The sequence below is a fragment of the Drosophila rhopaloa genome, unplaced genomic scaffold, assembly GCF_018152115.1.
Source record: "Drosophila rhopaloa isolate 14029-0021.01 unplaced genomic scaffold, ASM1815211v1 contig_115, whole genome shotgun sequence".
Taxonomy (NCBI): Eukaryota; Metazoa; Arthropoda; class Insecta; order Diptera; family Drosophilidae; genus Drosophila; species Drosophila rhopaloa.
Genome location: NW_025334990.1, coordinates 17,732,538 through 17,751,864, shown reverse-complemented (window position 1 = coordinate 17,751,864; position 19,327 = coordinate 17,732,538). Strand labels below are relative to the sequence as shown.

Genomic DNA, 19,327 nt, shown 5'->3' with positions numbered 1-19,327 from the left:
ACAGAAGATCTACCATTAACAAACAAATTTAGTTAAATATTACCAACAAACAACTGAACCCACCTGATGAAAAGCTCCCAGGAATATGTATTTCTACATGTATCTGTAGATAACAATGTAAAATACATGTAGATCGCGGGTTAGACATGCAGGTATCCGTAAAGATGTTAGAAATAATTTACATTTGACAAAACTATCTGAAAAACCGGCTGTTTGGCCTTTCGAAAACCCACGGAATCTAACGGCAAAATTAGCTGGCGCAACAACAAAATGTGCAACGCCGCCGCTGCCGACGTCGACGTCGCTTTTCGGCAGCGGCATAGGTATTTATTTATCTTTGCGATGCCAGCGCACTTTTCATTCATTCGGAGCGCTCGCAGAAAAGCGAACGTGTGTGCTCGTCGCCGCCGTATTTATCTTGTATTTTTATTTTCTGTTGTGTTTCGCGGTTTTCTTGTATAGTTTTTTTTTGTTGTGCTTTGAGATATTCTTGTATTTATTTTTTTCCGCTTCGCGTTTCGTGTTCTTTTTTTTGCATATTTCTAAGCATCGTAACTGTTTGTTCGTGGGTCTCAAGCATTTCATTTGCACAACAAACAATGTGCAAATATTTGGCCGACAGTTGACTACACTAAAATAATTATAATCAGTGACAAGATAAAAAAAATAGCTCGCGGATGATCCGCAGATAACGGGCGCGCTGCGAAGAAAACCTGCACCATAAACAGCTCCCAAAGAGTGACAACCAGTCGTCGAGTGAAAAACCATTCACCAACGCCCTCAGTTAAAAATTCGAAACGATTCGGGCCGGTTGTGGTTTCCAGCTACATAATGTAAGCCCTTTAGAAAGTACAGTCAAACGTCTATTACTCAAAGGTCCTCACAAAAACCGAAATCCAATTCATGGCTACTTCAAAAGTCAAGGAGTCTTAATAATAATTTAGTTAACAAGGTTATAATATAATTATACAGATACATATTATATATATAAGATGCTTAATTTTTGTACTCTATTAGCTAAAGCTCAGAATTTGCATAGGACTATGTTTTTTTTGGTTCTTCTATAATTGCAAAAAGATATAACATCCAATACATCAGTTTATAAATAACAAATTTATATAATTTATATAGTTATTAAAGTCATATAATTTGTTATGTTATTCAAGTCTAAACTGTGCTCATATTTTTCGTTTACAAAATATATAATTTTTTATTAAGATTCAAACTAAAAAGCTTTCAAAAGGACAAATAGAAAAAAATCTATTATGATTATCAATTAAATTGTTTGTCTGTAACAGATGTTGGTTCCATTTATGGAAGTTCGACTGTAAATGTTATGATGTGATGGCATAGAAAGTGCATTAGATGGAAGCCGGAAAAGTCGCCAACCCAAACACGTGCTGAAAGGCCTAGAAACAACAACGAACAAACAACGCTAACTTGTTTCGTTACGCCTTCAAATTCAGCCAAGTTAAAATAGTGTGATAAACGACAAGCAGAAACACAGGTGAGCAGCTCCCATTTCTGGATTCCCATTCCCATTCCCATATCCATTCCCATTTCGAACTTCCCTTCTCCTGTCGGTCATTTGCAATTCCAAGTTGCACTCAAACTACTTGACAATGCTGAAATTTCAATTGCAATTTACACTTTCGCTTGTATACATTACAACCGACGAATAACTTTAATTCGTTGCCAATTACTATCAATTGAAAAGGGGCGCGAGCCATTGACAGATTCGGACCTAACGGTTTGGATTCTAATAGATCAGGGTCACTACACCAGACAAAAACGGGTACATCTTTAAATTATAATGATTATTAATTATAATTAGGGACCTTATTAATTCGAATTCGGTTAAGGACTCTACATGTTTTCTACATGGTTTTTAGAATTTTATAATTCCCAAGCTGTGTTTTACGTCATTAAGTTTGGAGTTGTAACGATAAAGCTCATCTATTTATAAAGTATATGTCCTTAAACAGAACTGCTATTTGTTATCCAATTTCTCTCAGTTTCTCTCAGTGTATGCCCTGTTGAATCACAGTTTAACCCTAGGCACGCCATCATTGTGTCATTGTAATTACTGTTATTCGAATCGGGTTCGCTTACCATTCGTGTTTCAAAACGCTTGCACAACTCACAAATCTAGATTTCCTGGGAAAATTAAGTAATTTATTGTTGCCTTCCAATTAAGTCAAATTAGTTATTAATCCCAGGATCTGTGTCCAAAAACTCTACCTTTCTCTTATCCAAATTATCTGCCACATCATGCTGATCGTGTTAATCAAGAACAATGACGGCGTTGGTATTTCCCGTTTCCTAATCGGATTCGAACTTCAATCCGAAACCTCCCACTCCGATCGTCCGATCATATTGGAACATTCATTAGATCCCAGTTACTCAATTGATGATTGCTGACAAGCATCGTTGGGGAGTTAATTGCACATCGTGATTATGACACCCCCCGGCTCACCTTTGATTGAATCTAACAAATTTACTTTGGGTTCATTAAAATATTCGTTCTATGACTCGCTGGCCCATAGATTTATGGCTCTTCCATTTCGTCTGGCCTTGATAGCCCAAGTCAATTTTTGAAGAATTGTGTAAATTTGCCCCGGGCACACAATGTATGCATGCTCTGAGTACGAGTACTCTTGCCGATACACTTAGACCTTCGTCAGTCTGGCAGATCTGTTGACAGAACCTTTGGCCGGGGGCTTGAGGTTGCTACCACTGTTCACTGTTCTCGAGTTCCAATTACGCTGCTCAGTAAGTCAGTGGCCAGAACGTGTCAAGTATGAATTACAATCGACTGAAGCTGAGGTTGGAAAAGGGAGCATGTTGCACTGAGAAAATTCCACTTTATGTTTACCAGCTTTTGTAAAGAAGATAAGTCCTTATTTAAAATTCAACAAAAATTTATTGTGTAAAATGAAAAGATCTTCTCAGAAAACAAACAAATAAACTCTGAACGTGGTGATTATTTAAAAAATAAATTATATCATATTAATAAGATTTTAAGCATTATAATTAGGATTAAAACAGTCTAAATTGTTAAATATTATATTATCAGTGAAATATTTAACAAAAGGATAACTTTCTTGACATGAGTATGATTACTTCTGATTCCTTAAATGAAATAGTGTTTCTTTATTATAAAACATATATCTTAGGCAAAACGTTTTTCTTTTATTTCAAATCGTATTACACTTTTAGATTTTCGCGCAAGACCGGTTTATTTCATATCGATTTTGTTTTGATTGACAAAACTTAGCATGGGAATAAGTTGGGAATTCCAAAGATAAACACAAAAATATCTGATTCTAAAAATAATTTCTTATTTTAAGGCTGACATTTCAAGCTGAAATCTTATTTTAGATTCTCGCAGTGCTAAAAAGAAATGCACACCTCCAGGCAGAGATCGATTCGCAGTGAATCGGTTAAAGCTAACCCGCAGCCTCAGCTGTTTTGGCCAAAAGCTTTCGATTGGCAAGCTTTTCCCGCGCCACTTATTAACTGGTTTAAACAATTTCCCCTGTTTGTGTTTTCCGTTAGCGCGACTCTTCCGCATCTGCATGTGAAACTCAACGAGAGTGGCACCAATTTAAACAAACAGGGCGAAGATCAAAAGCCCTGCAATGCTTACGCGATCGTAAAGTCTGATCCACATTTACAATTAGCCCGAAATCTTCCTGCAACAATTAGATAAAGAGGTCTTTACGATGCCCAAATTGTTTAACGATGGACGGTTTAAGCCGTAAAAAGTATTCCATTAAGCAAATAAGGGCAATGCGAACGAAAGGCACAATAAGCGGAATAAAATCACTCCCAGAGCCCCAGAACGTGCCAATAATACTAAAGTATTATATTTTTATTTATATTATATGGTTTTTATCGAAGCGATACGAAAGCGCACGAAGGTTTTTCCCCAGACGATTGCGTGGGGAAATGGGGAATTATGGGTGGAGTGGAGAATCAAAATTTCTTAATGGATTGGCGTTGCGCAAAGTAATTCCAGCTCAGACCGATCGCTATATTGCCTCTCTTTCACTCTCCGATTTTCTCAGCCCCCCCTTCCCCAGGTCCCCCGATTTCTCCCCATCTCTCTCGCTTTTTCGCTCTTTCTCTTTCTCTCCGGCGTAAAAGCTCCGATCGTGCTTGGGGCGTTTCGTTTGGGGCTTGTGATTTCAGTTTCAGTTTTGAAGATCACTCGCTGCGAAGCGGTCGCCCAGCAAAGCGGAAAGAGAAAGCCCCAAGCCGAAACAATATTTAAAATAACACAATTTCTCAACTTGAACTCCAACTCCAATACCCGAACTCTGTAATTTACCACATCTGTGTACTCAGACGTTAATAAATATTGGAGTCAAGCAAACAAAGCTGGGCCAGAAGACAGTGACACTTCCCGCAACCAACATCAATGTCAAGCGATCGTGAAAACACTCGATCGTTCCAAATCCGGGGTCAGAAGCTCCAGCTCTCCGGCTGATTAACACTCCGCATCTCCGCGCCGAGCGAAATAAATAAACAAAAAACAGGCAAACACACAAATACGGCGAAAATACGAGCGACAAATTAACAGAAACGCGCGGAATATAGAAAAACACGTTTCCACAAAAAGCGTTTGTTAACAAAAAAAACAACAACAAATTAACCAAATAACAAATAACACAAATTGTTTTCGCTTTTGTTATTGAACACACACACGCATTCGAATTAAAAGGCCCTGATTCTGGCCACTACCAAATATGTGCAAAAGCTGAGCTTGGATCGAGATCGCACGAGTCGACTTGGCTTGTAACCCGAGCAGCCGTGACCACAGAAAAGTCACTGAAGATACTAGATAGAAATACATAACTAGACAAATACATATGATGGAGCGTTCGCACAGCTGTAGTAATTTCGAGGGTCGGACAGGAGGGGGGGCCAAGGTCGAACAGCTGGCGGGGAGCAGTGATCACCTGCCCAGCGCCCACTTTCCGCCCAACAAACCGCTGCGAAGGCGTCGAAAACTCCAGCGGCAGCAGTCCACCGTGGACACGGATGACATGGAATACGCCGCCGATCTGGAGGAGAATGCCGATCCGGATGTGGAGAACATGCGGCCCCTGGCTGCCTTGCCCCTGCGTCACATATCCTCCAGCAGTACGCGCTGCCTGCGCCACGAAGAGTCCTTCGAGTCCTCCAGCACGGCGCCCGAGTTGAGTCCGCAGGCGCAGAGGCAGCAGCGCTTCAGTAGTCTGCTCCTCAGAGACAGCTCCGTTTCGGTGCAGTCCGACTCGAGTCGCTACTCCAGTGTGGATAGTCTGCTGGAGGCCCGCAAGCCCGATCCCGAGGCCATACTCATCAACCTGGGATTCGGACCGCTCAGCTCCGAGGACATGCTGTCCCGCATTCCCAGGAGGTTCCTGAAGCCATCGCAAGTACCTGGAATCGATACCGATGCCTTTGTGCAAAGACTGACTTTGGCCCGATCGCTGGCCGACTCGAGTGTTCTGGGCTACCGGGGTCTGACCGGAAATCCCGACATGCCGCCCTCGTCCATTGTGGCCAGCATCATGAAGCGGTTCGAGGTGAACCACCATCGCAAGAACTCGATGGGTTCCATCAAGCCCACGATACAATGAGGCCAATATACTCCATAAATTAGTCAGCCAAATAGAGGACATTAGCGTAGCGTTAGTTGTTGCCAAGCGGGGTTGTGACCTGTGACCCCTGTGATCGTCTCGTCTTGTCCATTAGTCCTTAAAAGTGCCGCGTACTTAGCTGTGTTTCCGTATTATTGTACCAGTTCGTTTATTATTATTTTTGTCAACTATTGTAAACTCTTTTTAAGTATGAATTAAAGATGATATGTTATGTTAATTCGGCATTCTTTAAGTTTGTGGGTTATTTATGGATCGTAAATGTGGTGGTTCTCTCTGAAATTTGCATAAAAAATGCGGAGGTTATGTGTCAGTCGAAATCAGTTGCTCAACAGATGTTTATTTACAAAGCATACCAATAACTAATTTAAACATTTAAAGCTTTTGCTTTAGCAAATTTTGAAACTTCCCAAAATCATCCTTAACTTCAAGACATATCGCAAATGCAAAACGCATTACTCAGTTAAACGGACTTTGTTACTGGTCGAACGTTACTGATAGTCTTTCATTACAAAAGAGCTTTTAAGTGTTATATAATTAGCATACATTAAAACATCAAAGTTTCAAACATTAGGTGTAAATCGTGAACCTTTTACGACAAGCTAAATAATGGATTGCTCTCCAAGATTTCGAGAGTTTCAAGTGTTTGAGTTCGCTTCCAAGAATTCAGTGTTGCTCCAACTTGAATCCAAAACTAGAAATTTGCGTCACTGTCAAATGGTCTGATTGTTTATGTACATATGTAGTTGAACAAATTCATTTGCGATATAAGTACATATTTACATAAACCCACAGACACACATTCATGGTGTTTGCATTGTTTGTTATTTTTTTTTTCTTATCGAAAGTCGATTTCTGAGAGAAGTTTTATTAATAGCCAATGACTAGGCATCTTCGGTCGCCTGTCCCAAGCGAAATATACAATTAAAAACATATCGAGTTGAGCTGGGAATTGAAAAAAGAACCAGAAGGGATTACAAAGTCTGCGGCACTCGGATCGCTTATTGATTTCAATTGCCCGCAATTGTTTACATTCACGATCCAAGTCCAAGTAGTGCCAGCCACGGGAGTAGGGCATGCAAAAATATAATACTTATTGGGCCCTAACCCCCCTGACCCGTTTATTTAGGTTGCCAAACAAATATTGTATAGCCGCCTGATAACCGATAATGGCATTTGCGCACATTTGTAACACCTTGAAGGCGACGCACGGCCCACAAGGAAATTCTAATACGTCCGTCTTACAGCAATGGGTGGAATTATAGATCGAAGTTCTATATATTGAAAAGCGTGTTATTAGAATTCAAAGCTACGACACTGAAATGCCACAAATTTAAGGCTCTTCATCCCAACTCATTACTCATTTAAACATTGAAACAAATTTAAAAAAATGTAAAAAATAATTGATGCCTTAAACAAAAAGTTGTAAAATCGAGATTTTAAAAAATACACAAACTAATATTTTTGTAGTACTTGGCAACAAAACTTGCATATATCAGAAAATAAACTATCAAACTGTATCTTTAGGATTGCAAATCACTTGCTTGAATTGCATTTAAAGATTTAGTTGCGAGTATAAATAATATTTTTGTAGTATTTGTCATACAAAACTTGCATATATGGGAAATCATCAAGCTGTATCTTTCGGATTGGAAATCACTTGAATTGTTTGAATTGCATTTAAATATCTAGTTGCTGATACTCGCAGTCAAGAATACCTTGAGCCAAGAATGTACCTTGCAGTCAAGAATGTAGGAGCCAAAATTACAAATATTTGACAGAGTTTTTAGTGGGATGTAGCGTTAAATAAAAATCGTTAATATTCAATTATGAAAGTCTTTTAGCAAATAAATCCAAAAAAATCTATTGGAGTTCTGGATCATATTAATTTGATCACGACTGTTGCTATGCAAATACGTGAGTGCTCGCGCTTTGGGCATATCCAATAGATAACGGTAATGGTTCTAGGGTTCTGTTCGTTGGCACATGACTCGCTTTATCTATCGATGGGATGTAAATTAATTCCCAAACAAAGCAAAGAAAAAGCAAAGCAAGAGCAAAGAAGGAAGGAAAGAAGAAAGAAAAGCAAAGAAAGCCATTGCCAAACACTTGCGAAAGTGTGGGTGTGAATATTAGCAAACAGAAAGAGACAGGGCGAATAGATTGGTTATGCGAGAGTCATTTTGCACTCTTTGCATCCACTGGCAATTTGCAAGTTCAAGGCAGACAAATACAACAAAGAAAAAAGAGCGACAGATGCAATGTGCATTAAATAAGTTGCACCCACGCCGGAAGAATGCGAAAAGAAATTAGCAAACCAAATCAGTAAGAGAAAGAAAGAGAGCGCAAGATAGGAAAAAAGACCAAAAGGTAGCAATCGGCAAATTAAAATGTGTGTCAAGCACAGCTAACAATTTGATTTATTCTGCTGCTTTAGGTGGGGGTTTGATTAATTAGCTTGCCACGACTTTTTGGCAAATAGTTAATCGGCAGCACGGCACAATTATTTGAGTGTTCGTTTTAAAATGACCGTTAAATCCGATGTTTTCTATTTCTGTATTGCAAAGCGTCAACTTTACGCAACAACTTTTGTTTGAAATATTTTTTGATAGTGGCCATACTTTGGAAGATAATACGGTTTTTAGCGCCAAAAACTAACCTGGCAATCACTAGAATAAAATAGAAATACGTACAGGGCTTTAAAAACTAAAAACTTTTTGAAATTACGCGCCTATTTAACATAAGCAAGCAGCAAGCGGTGAGACAGCTGACGGCAGCGTTGCCACCAATGAGACCAATCGATAGATCGATAGTTTGGCGTCACGCGTTAGGCAATTTTATCGCCTGGGCAAAAGTAAAGCAACAAAATGCTGTTGAATTAATTTGTTTTTCTGTTTAGTTTCCTTCCATACCTCGCCGATCGTACTTAATTTGCACCTGTGCGCTGCTAAGTTAACCGTTGTTCTTTTATTTGCTTATATTTTCGTGCACAATGGCAGCCGTACTTAAATTCGCTGGCGAAATCGCAACTTGGCCAAAATGTCTGTGTGGACCACGGCCAATACTGGCGGCCTAGAGACGCCCTCGAAATCACCGATCGCATCGTCGGTTCCAAGGACAGCGAGGAGTCCAGCAGTGATAACAACCACTGGAAACCACCAGCAGCACCACTTCCATCACGTCGTTGCCGCCGCCGTTGCAGCGGCAACTTCCGTGGCCACCGGTCACCAGTTCCAGCAACAGTTCCCGTTGCAGCCACATCCGCACCCACATCCGCACCACAACAACAGTCCCACTGGAAGCGGCAGTAACAGCAACAACAGCGCCGGATTTCAGCGTTCCAGCATCAGCAATTCGCTGCTGCAGTTCCCGCCGCCCCCGCCCCCTCACTCGTCACAGAACCAGGCAAAGGTAAGTCAATAACAAATCAATCCAAGATCTCTGTCTTCTCGATCTTCCCCTCTCTCTCCCGACCCATGATGCTATGGAAGCTACTCTCTCTCAACTCTCTCTCGTTCCCACTCTCCCTCTCACGCGTTGGAAATGGGCGCATTCAGCATCAGTAATAGATTTAAGCTGTGACTTGGTGGTCGATCACAAGATTTCACTTTGAAAAATAAGTTCTTGTACATATTATATAGTTTTTAATTTAAACAAAACCCCACAAATTCTTACAGTCAAAATCCTTAAACTAGCATATATTATTAATAGAAATTTGTTTATGTTGCTATATTTTCTTTTATTTGATTACAATTAGTGAATTTCCCAATCAAAATTAAATCAAAATAAAGCGAGGAAAGAACAATGACATTTGTTGAGTGGGCTGCCAGATTCAATTTGTACATTCTACATAATTTAGCTGACGCTATATTTAGGCGTCTAAAAACGATATGAACTGCAAACATAAACGTATTTGTTGTACAACTCTAGTGACATTTGCTACCCTAGTGCGAAATGTTATTTATTCAGTTAGCTTGGCAATTATCTAATTTGCTAAAGTAAGAACACATTTTTTTAAAGATAAAAACTGAAAAGTTATTTTTGCTGTCAGTCAAGTGTTAACTTTTTTAAACTCATTTTATTTAACACATTTTTAAAAGCTATTTTGAGTTTGTGAATATGTAATGATTTAAACATTCCACCAGTCCTTTACCATTTGTTTTTTTCCCAAAACGGTAGTAAATAAATCTAATTCCTAGCCATTGTAGTCCCATCATAAATCGCAAATTTCATATCTAATTTCGTAATCTCCTGCTGAATGCGCCCGTTCGATCGAGCCACGAAATCTGACAAACAAACAAGGCCTACGTTTCAAGTCGAACAAGATCGCACAGACATTCGAAAAATCGCACTACGCACATACAAATCACAGGTATATGACTGAGTTACCTGGAGAACCTGTTGAATTATTGAACAATGTTTTTGGCGAACAAGCACTGACAATGAAATTGTAAATGGTCATGGAAATGTCGTAGAGCCCCGGCGTCAAATTGGCTCCAAGAGTTGTGCAGTTCGCTTATCGGTTGTGCTTTATTTGCTCTTTTTTTTACCGGCGATAATAAAAGCACACTCCCACCCACGAGTGCCAAAGAAATTGGTCGGCGTCTCTGAAATCCAGGTGTGTGTTTGCATAAGAATTTTGTCAGCGATTCGGGGGGAAAATTAAATACCAACCGCCAGCTGGCACCTTCCGTTTTCGTTCTGTAATATCGGGGGCCTTATTTATATTCACATTTTTTAAGTGGTTACATTTTGTTTATTCTGGAACTCTGGAGGAAGTCAGGCGGGTGGAAAGCCCAAGCGAACTGGTTGTGTTTGACAGCTCAAGTTATTGTTGACATTAACCAGATTTGTATTTGTGTAAGCCCAAAAAAGGAGGCCCTCTCGTTGTCGATCAGCACAGTTGATTCGACTTGTTCGGATTCCCTACGATCAACTGAAATTATCTGGAAATTATCACAAAAATAATTGAATTTAACATCAAAATAAAAAAATACATATGAGTATACGTTTTCCCGTATTTTATTAGTATCTTGTTTTCATAACTTTCTACATTTGCCATATGTTTTCTATAAAAAGTAAAGCAAACTTTAACAAAAGTCTGTTCAAACATTCTGTTTATTTGCTTAATAGGCTTTAGCATATATTTTGTAATTTGTAGAGTAGAAAACTTTAACGCAAAAATAAATCTAATTTAGAAAGTTAAAAATACAGTCACCTGCTCTTAATTAATTTTTATATTGTTCGATTTTTGTTAGTAATAATTTTTGAGAACCTGCTTAGCTTGTTAATACTTATTGAAAGAACATATTGAAATGACAGGCATCTTAAAAATCCAACCACATTATTGTTCTGAGGTTTAAAAAAGCTTTACTCGACTTGTGTTGAAAATGGCTAGTAAAATGGATAGAAACCTAGTCACTATTGATATCTTAGCTTAGTTTGAAGGTGGGAAAAAATCGATACACATTATACCTTGACATTTCCTACTCTGGCGTTCTGGTGATGCAGTGCCTCCTCCTGCTGCTCCTTACCTTGACTTTTGGACAGGCGGAGGAAAGGAACATTTACATAACTGGAAAATATCACCACAATGTGGTGTCCATACGGACGCGTAAGCAAATTCGCGGCTGGGGCGACAACCACTTCTGCGCCGGCTCCATCCTGACCGCCCGATGGGTCCTGACCTCCGGCTGCTGTGTGAGCACCCTGCCGGAGAGTACTCCAAACCAGGCCAGCACCCGAAAGAACATGCGAGTGGTCGTCTTCACCCGCACGCGGTTGACAAAGCCGACGAGTAAAAATATGTTTGGCGTGGATAAGGTGGTTCTGGACGAGGACCTCGATGGAGAGTGCTCTAAATTGGCTCTGCTGAAGCTGGATCGTCCCATTTCTGGCCAAAAATTCGCCATTAAGCTGCCAAAGCAGAAGATGAACACAACATGGCTTTGCAGCACCCTCGGATGGGGCAGGATGTACTTTGTGAGTGTTGGCTGAAGCAAATCGAAGTGGTCTGTGGCTGTTCTCGAGATAATCGTTTGTCCTGCCTCCAGAACGGACCCTACTCCAACGAGCTCCTCCAATTGAGATCGCAGGAGTCTCCGATGTTTACTTGCAAGGCGGACTGCCAGAGCTGCCTCTGCATGGGAAGTTTTACGGGCAGGGGCAACATGTGCCAGTTGGACATGGGCAGTCCGCTCTTTTGCGGTAACTTTCTTTACGGCGTGGCGCGACGGATTCACATGTGCAACGATGAGGGCTTCATGGTGTTTACCAGTATCTATCATAAACGCAAGTTCATTGAGAGGGTATTAAATTCGGCACGCTCGCAAACAAAATCTAGACAAGCTTTGATTATTATAATCCCTATGCTAACCTTGTTTTTGATGGCTTGATTCGTGTGGTTGTAAAGGTAACTAATGAAAAAGTAGTTGAATCGAATTCTTTTAAGAAGAAACCCCATTATTTGTCTGAATGCTATACGTTCTTATATTATTCATGTTTTTATCACATTTTTTATGTTTCCTTCTTATTAAAGAGTAAACAAGATATGATGATCCAATTAAAAGGGAAACAGAAAGTTCAGTTTTGGAATATTTACTAAAGAATGGCAACAGTTAAAAAATGAGTCGTTGAAAACTTTGAGATTCCCAAATAAGAAATGACGGCAGTGACAAATGCTAGTGTCAAACACCTTAATTTCAACCTTCTCATTATTTTACCAGAGCATATTGACCTAAAATATGGTTTTGAAAGATGCTGTGTACCACGTCCCTGATGGTTCAAGTGGTTTTCGACCTGCTGATTGAATTTTGAATCACTAGTTTAAGTTCAGGGCCTTCGCAGTGCCAATGTGTGTCGTATGTGCGTGTGTTTAATCACTCGATTTGTCTTCCCCATTCATCAGTCGATGATCGCTGATCGATTGCCAAAAGCAGCAGCAGACACCGCCCCCTCTCACCCTGCCCACCCCCCTTTCGCCACCCCTGTTACTGTTTGTTTTCCTGTAGTTTTGGTCTCGCCTCTTTCGATTCTTCACCTGTCTGGTTTGGTAGCTAGTTCTCTTTCCGTTTCTATTTCTCACCCACTCTCTCTTTAAACGCTTTCATTCAAATGGCCTATGTACAGTGCAACTTCCTTGTAACGAACTTTTGCTAGTTGAATTTATTACTAAACTGTATATAAAGTTGACTATTAGACTAATACACTTTATAAACATGATTGTATCTTGTAATGCGTAGAAAAATGTATTTATTTTATATTTTACTATTTATTATTATCCAATCATTTTAGTTTTCATATTGTATATAGGATAAAAAGCTTAATCGAATAGAAATTAATATGTTTATTGCCGATGAATAAAAAACCAGTGGTTTTTTTTTGTTTTGTTGTTAATCTTTTAAATTTGTTCTAATCAAATTCCCAATTTCTGTTTGTTCTATATTAGTTACGGTAATAGTTTTGTTTACCCAAGGTATCTAACCTAATAATATACAATTTTCCCATTTCTCTGCAATCCATAGTTTTTTAAATTCGAATTTGGCTATGCGGGTCGCTTTGGAGAGGTTGTACTGTCATAGTTCGATTGCCATTATTGTAGCTGTTGTTGTTTTTTGTGTCATCGCAGGCCGCACCGTTCGAATTGATTGTCGAATTTGAATATACGTCGTCGCTGCCGCTCAGCTACCGCTGTGCCGCCGCCGAACCGCCGGTGCTTACCGCTCAGTTTGGCGCTCTGCTGGCAGAGCCGTATCAGTTCAGTTAGTTGTTAACTTGCCATCGCCGAAGGAACAAGAAGCGCGAAAAGCGAAACGCGGACGCAGAAATGAAATCGAATTAAATGTGCACCGCGCACCTGAATTAAATTTGTGGCGGAAGGGCAAGAATTACTTTTCGATTCGGTTTCTTGCGTGCCACTTTTTTCTTTTGCGGAAGTGTCGCTAGCATCCGCGATTTTTTGCTGTTTTTCCCTGCTGTTTCTATCAGTCTTTAAAGCACAACTCTTGGCCTTGGCCACATCAAAAAAGAGGCAAAATAGTCAGCAACAAGTGCCTGCTAAACACTGTTTTATTGACACATGTATTTTACATTTTATAAAGCCCATAAAATGTGTTTATAAATAAAAAGTAAATATTTTAACGCACACAAAATATAGAGAGAGAGTGCGGCGAAGAGAGATGCGAGAAATTTTCAGCGTGCGTGTGTGTGCTTATGTGGGTAATTGTTGATCAATTGTCATGTGCAAAAAATAAAAACAATAACAGCCAGCGAAAATCATTCAGCATCATCAATGGGAAACATTGCAAAATCAACCAAGTGAAACGGAACTTAATGAAATAAGCCCCACGAAAAAAAGCGGAAAACAACGAGATTACAGTGACAAGTGGCAAACGAACTCTAGAACAGAGATTACTCGAAATCCAAGCACAGTGAATCGAGTTTACTGGCATCCGGAAACTTATAAAATATAACAAAAATTTTTTAATATATGTTTTGTGAATCACCCACTGAGCGGAGATTGTAGAAAATAGTCCCCAGGAAAATCCAACTGTAATACTAAACCTTGAGTTCAGTTTATAATTTAAATTTAGAATTCTGGGACCCAACAAAAGTCGCCGAGATCAAAAGTAATAACATTAATATTCCATAGATCCAATCGCTGAAAGAGGCTCTTAATAAAATACAAATTTCCGAGACCCCAGAACAGAGAGAAGTTCACGAAAAGCAATAAATCCATATAACTGAGGTCCAAACAGTTAAGAAATGAATAATATAACTACTGAAAATCAACTGCAGAGAACAGCAAATTGAAACATTCTAAGAAAGCGCCTCATAATTGAGGCAGGGCGTTGTCGATAACCAACATGGGACCTTTATGACCTAATGGAATATTTTATTTATTAATATACGCCAGACATTGAATATCAGCCGATCTGCCCGGGCAACTTGGAGAGCACAAAAAAGTTGAAAGGTGTTTGAGAGCCCATAAAGAAGTGGAATTTTGATCTTACAGCTGAGAACTGAAATTTAAGAAACTGTATTTTTTAGACTGTTTAAAAAACCTATCAGATCGTATAGAGAAAAGTGTTTGAATCTGGTGAGACAAAAACAATATTTAACATTATTAAAGCTGAATTTGTTGTCTTCGTCACCTACTAAAATACATACCAAACAGTGATCTTTTAAAAAACAAGATAAGACAATATTGTATTCGCACCTTTATAGCTAAGTGCGAGCTTTATATTTTATAGATCTGAATTATTGGCTAAATTTTGATATTTTTTGGACAGTATAATATTATTTACTAAACTTATACAGCTGAGAACTAGCTGCTTTAATTAATATTTGAGCGCTTTTCACTCATTCTGGCCTAAACACATCCGATAACATCTGATCTCGCCAAGCAAAAAATCGGGGTTTAAAGTTCGGCAGCAGCCCATGCCACCTTTTGAAGAGGGGAAAATCGAGCCAGAGGAGCAGATACCTCTAAAGCCGCCACGTCGACAGAGGACAATGAAGTCTGCGGACCAGGAAACGGCGCAGCCGCCGGCGGAGGATCACGAGGAGGAGCACCTGCTGCCGGCCACAACAGGGGCTAGCAATCTGCGATATGCCCGGGCCAATCTGAGCCAGAGCAGCCTGATGTTGAGCCACCAGCAGGGCTCCTTCGAGTCGTCCACCGAGCGAACGGCGAGCAGTGAGACCCTGGATGTGCTGCCGACATCGAGGCGCTACCAGGTGCATCCGCAGCCGAACCGCTTGGGGATTCGGCAGCAACCTTCGGCCTTGGCGAGCGCTCTGCATGCCACTGCCAGATTGGCGGCCAGTGTGGATGCCTATACGGCGGCGGCTACAGCCACAGCGGCAGCGGCAACCGGCGACTACGGCGACTATATGCGCCAGAATCCGAACCTCAGTCACATCCACCAACAGCCCCAGTCCCAGAACCAGCACCAGAACCAGAGCCAGCACCAGCCGACCCTCCACCACCTCCACCAGCCCGCCGCGCACAATCTGGGCAATCTCAGAGCGAGCAATCTCAATTTTGTGGGGTCGTCGCGGCATCTCTATCACAGCCAGTTCAATTCGAATTCGCCGCAAGCGAGACGCTTCACTGCGCAGCGAGACGGCTCGCCAGCATTCGCGGCTTCAGCGGTAGCAGCTTCGGCGGCAGCAGCTTCAGCAGTAGCACCACTAGCGCCACTAGCACCACTACCACCACTCGCACCACTAGCCTCCATTGCCTCATCGTCCCCATTCGCGGCCCAGCCGCCGCCCTTTCAGTTGCGCACCTACCAACAGAACCAATCCTACCGCTTTCAGCCGCGCGGACACCACCGCACCGGCAGCAGCAGCATGTCGCAGTCTGGCGAGGACCTCCACTCGCCCACGTACTTATCCTGGCGGAAGCTGCAGCTGAGTCGCGCCAAGCTCAAGGCCTCCAGCAAGACGTCCGCCCTGCTCTCCGGATTCGCCATGGTGAGTACTCCGTTTCCATTTCTACAATTGAGGGTAAAATCTTAGCACTGAAACGATATATACCACAGTCTATATAAGGTTAGATTATCCCAACTGAAAAGCACGAATAGGTCGCAATTATAACAAATTATAATTAATAAATCGTTGATCATAATCTTTACATTATGCATGGTTTAGAAAGGCAATTTAAATATTAATTCCATTTCTAATCAGTAAGGAGTTTTGTTCACCGGATTAAGGAAATATATTTACCTTGCTTGCTAACATAAAGTTGTTCTAGTAATCAAGTAAGTTTTATAATATTTTTAAGTTTATAAGGCAATATTAAGAGGAAATACTAAAAAAAAACCTGTATGCCTAGAGCAGTCAGTATATGTAACAAAAAAATCCAATCAGATTAGACAGATTTCTATATTTTTCTCAACAATCTGGTAAATACAAATGTATTTTTAATTCCAAACGTCAGGAAGAGCCATTACAATATCATTAAATGAGCCTATAAAAAATGTTGAAAATTAGTCATTAGCTATTACTCTATCGTAGACTACAATTTAATTATTTATGGCAACAGTTTTAGCACTAGAGATTCGACCGTGGGTGTGCATTATTCTGTAAAACATTAACCCAACTTAATGTGCAGGGTCAGAAGATCTGGCAGAAAACTCATAATCTTTTTATTTTGTTATAGCATTTGTGTTGATCAGCAATAAAATAAGCTACACGAACGCAAAATACACTACCCCCAAAACTATGAGTATTCTAGTTTTAATAAAAGGTTCCACATGGCAAATCGTGCAGCGAAATGCAATCTGTTATTGGTTCCGTTTGAATGCTTCCCTTACTCGCGGTGTCACATTCAAGTAATTTCAATCAAAACAGGGAATTTATACATATACTTAATAAATATATATAAATTAGCTATCTGTACTTTTGTCTATGCCTTACCAACATAATTAATTCCCATGCTGGCAGCGACAAATTGAGGGCCAACAAAATAGTTTTGTTTTTATTCCCACTATCTTTGTCTTGGTCAAACAAGTCTTTTAGCTGCTACACATGTGTTTTTTACTTATTAATTTGGGGTAGCTTAGACTATTTAATCAACCAAAAAACACAACAAACTATATAGGGGGAAGTAGCGAAGGGAAAACTTGCATGCATGCTGATTATTTCGCTGGATTCCCAGCATTATAAAGGTGTTCCCACATATTGTATAACAATTTTACACTCGGCATATAGAATATTGTTACAAACGATAAGGTAAAAGATTTAGTTATAAAAAAAGTAAATCATTTTTAAAATGGTAATTGTAATTTCTTGGTAGAAGGAATATTTATAATATTCCTCTTCATCACCTTTTGCCGATTTTATTATTATTAGTATTATTATTTATTATTAGTAGTACGAATGCACATTTTGAATTGTGTTTTAAGTTTGATTAATTAAGTGAAGAGGTATTTATTAGTCTGTTTTGTGGTTCGTCAACGTGTTATGCATTCCACATGTACACCTAAAATTTAGAAAGAAGGGAGGCCGGGGTATTGGGGTGGATCAGATAAATTAGTCCATTCAGCCCATATAATATAAGAGCAATCTTGCTTGGTTGCCAAATTTTCTCACGAGAAATGGCTAATAATAATAGAGGCAGTGCCGGGGCATCGTTTCGATACTTCCCTAAATTAATAAAAATCATTAATGACTGATTTTTTCCCGTTCCCCAAAAGGTGGCGATGGTGGAGGTGCAGCTGGATCACGACACAAAGGTGCCACCGGGCATGCTGATAGCGTTTGCCATCTGCACCACCCTCCTGGTGGCGGTGCACATGCTGGCTCTGATGATCAGCACCTGCATCCTGCCGAACATCGAGACGGTGTGTAACCTTCACAGTATTTCCCTGGTCCACGAGTCGCCGCACGAGCGGCTGCACTGGTACATTGAGACGGCGTGGGCCTTCTCCACGCTGCTGGGACTGATACTCTTCCTTCTGGAGATCGCCATCCTGTGCTGGGTAAAGTTCTACGACCTGAGTCCGCCGGCGGCTTGGTCGGCCTGCGTGGTCCTCATCCCGGTGATGATCATCTTCATGGCCTTCGCGTATCACTTCTACCGCTCCCTAGTGTCGCACAAGTACGAGGTCACGATTTCGGGGATCAGAGAACTGGAGATGCTCAAGGAGCAGATGGAGCAGGATCATCTGGAGCATCACAACAACATCCGAAATAATGGCATGAACTACGGGGCCTCCGGGGATATTGTCTAGCACTTCTTCACGATCCCCGTGTGGATCAAACGAAAAAGACATAGCGGCTCAGGGCAAGCCTCAGATTATTTAAGTGAAAAACATAGTGTAAATTTGTAGTGGATGCAAGTCTTGTGATACGCAGATGACAGCAGATTTTTATTATATATACGTAAACTGTATTCTGTATTGCGTGTGGATAGAGCGCTGTAGTTCTTTATTTTTGTATGGCAATTACTAGGCACGAGTATAAACAGAATGATGAAGGACCCTAATTAAAGCAATACTTTGGACCATCATGTTCGTTGAATATTCCTCAAAAATTAGCTCATATTGGATATATATATATATTGCGTGTATTTTAAATTGTATACCGTATTTTTTGAACCATCCTTGGCAGTCTTCCCTTTTATTGTTTAAGAACCTTTTGGACAAAACCCGATTGTCTTAGTCCCTAATTTAATGTTAGGCCAATTATGTAAGCGGAACCACGCTGTAATTTATATTATATAATTTACGATTAAATGATTTTTTTATATATGGTGTCGGAGTTTCATTTTTAAACGTGATTTATGGCCATACACAATATATGCCGAACATATTTAATTAGCTAGAAGTGATTTGAAATGTAAATTTATAACTAGGTTTTAAAAAATAAAACTTTCGATTCTACATAATAACAAGAAAGGGCTCAGCATACTACCTGCAACAGACAGAAGATTAAATGGGCTGCAAGCTTTTGACTGAAATTCTGTAAGAGTAATTTACATGAAATTGGGTCAAAAAAATGATCAACGATAAATTAAAAATGTTGATAACAGATTTTTAGAGAATCAAAATACGAGTCTATAGAGGCATGCTACTTTGGAATCGGATTATATTTGGAAAAGTTATGGACTCCACATGACCAATAGTGGGCCACATTTTTACAAGACATCGGAAACTTGGAATTATCAACAT

At 40.1% G+C, this 19,327-nt stretch overlaps 3 protein-coding genes across 6 annotated transcripts; all 3 read left to right on the top strand.

The window, feature by feature from the left end:
* The first annotated feature begins 381 nt into the window (after window positions 1-381).
* On the top strand, window positions 382-18,905 carry LOC108042391 (calcium release-activated calcium channel protein 1). 4 transcript variants are annotated; one of them, XM_017120641.2, is made up of 5 exons: window positions 382-833; window positions 1,299-1,507; window positions 8,648-9,059; window positions 15,972-16,127; window positions 17,852-18,905. In XM_017120641.2, exons 3-5 carry the CDS (start codon window positions 8,688-8,690, stop codon window positions 18,386-18,388), a joined length of 1,065 nt encoding a protein of 354 aa, XP_016976130.1. In that variant the 5' UTR covers window positions 382-833; window positions 1,299-1,507; window positions 8,648-8,687; the 3' UTR covers window positions 18,389-18,905. The 4 variants fall into 4 exon arrangements, with proteins under 4 accessions (XP_016976130.1, XP_016976132.1, XP_016976131.1 ...); XM_017120643.2 differs by lacking the exon at window positions 1,299-1,507; XM_017120642.2 differs by lacking the exons at window positions 382-833; window positions 1,299-1,507 and having other exon boundaries at window positions 8,476-9,059.
* LOC108042393 lies at window positions 4,220-5,868 on the top strand. The gene has a single exon (XM_017120645.1). It carries the CDS (start codon window positions 4,875-4,877, stop codon window positions 5,628-5,630), a length of 756 nt encoding a protein of 251 aa, XP_016976134.1. The 5' UTR covers window positions 4,220-4,874; the 3' UTR covers window positions 5,631-5,868.
* Window positions 9,067-13,154, top strand: LOC108042392 (chymotrypsin-2). Its single transcript, XM_017120644.2, has 2 exons — window positions 9,067-11,630; window positions 11,702-13,154. The coding sequence occupies exons 1-2, from the start codon at window positions 11,154-11,156 to the stop codon at window positions 12,041-12,043; spliced, it is 819 nt and encodes a 272-aa protein (XP_016976133.1). The 5' UTR covers window positions 9,067-11,153; the 3' UTR covers window positions 12,044-13,154.
* Window positions 18,906-19,327: the final 422 nt, after the last annotated feature.

Excerpts from the sequence above, each read along its gene's own strand:
- LOC108042393 (XM_017120645.1), top strand. The coding sequence starts at position 4,875 with ATGATGGAGCGTTCGCACAGCTGTAGTAATTTCGAGGGTCGGACAGGA.
- LOC108042392 (XM_017120644.2), top strand. The coding sequence starts at position 11,154 with ATGCAGTGCCTCCTCCTGCTGCTCCTTACCTTGACTTTTGGACAGGCG. Across the intron at positions 11,631-11,701 it reads GATGGGGCAGGATGTACTTT|AACGGACCCTACTCCAACGA; the intron begins GTGAGTGTTGGC and ends TCCTGCCTCCAG.
- LOC108042391 (XM_017120639.2), top strand. The coding sequence starts at position 15,087 with ATGCCACCTTTTGAAGAGGGGAAAATCGAGCCAGAGGAGCAGATACCT. Across the intron at positions 16,128-17,851 it reads TGCTCTCCGGATTCGCCATG|GTGGCGATGGTGGAGGTGCA; the intron begins GTGAGTACTCCG and ends GTTCCCCAAAAG.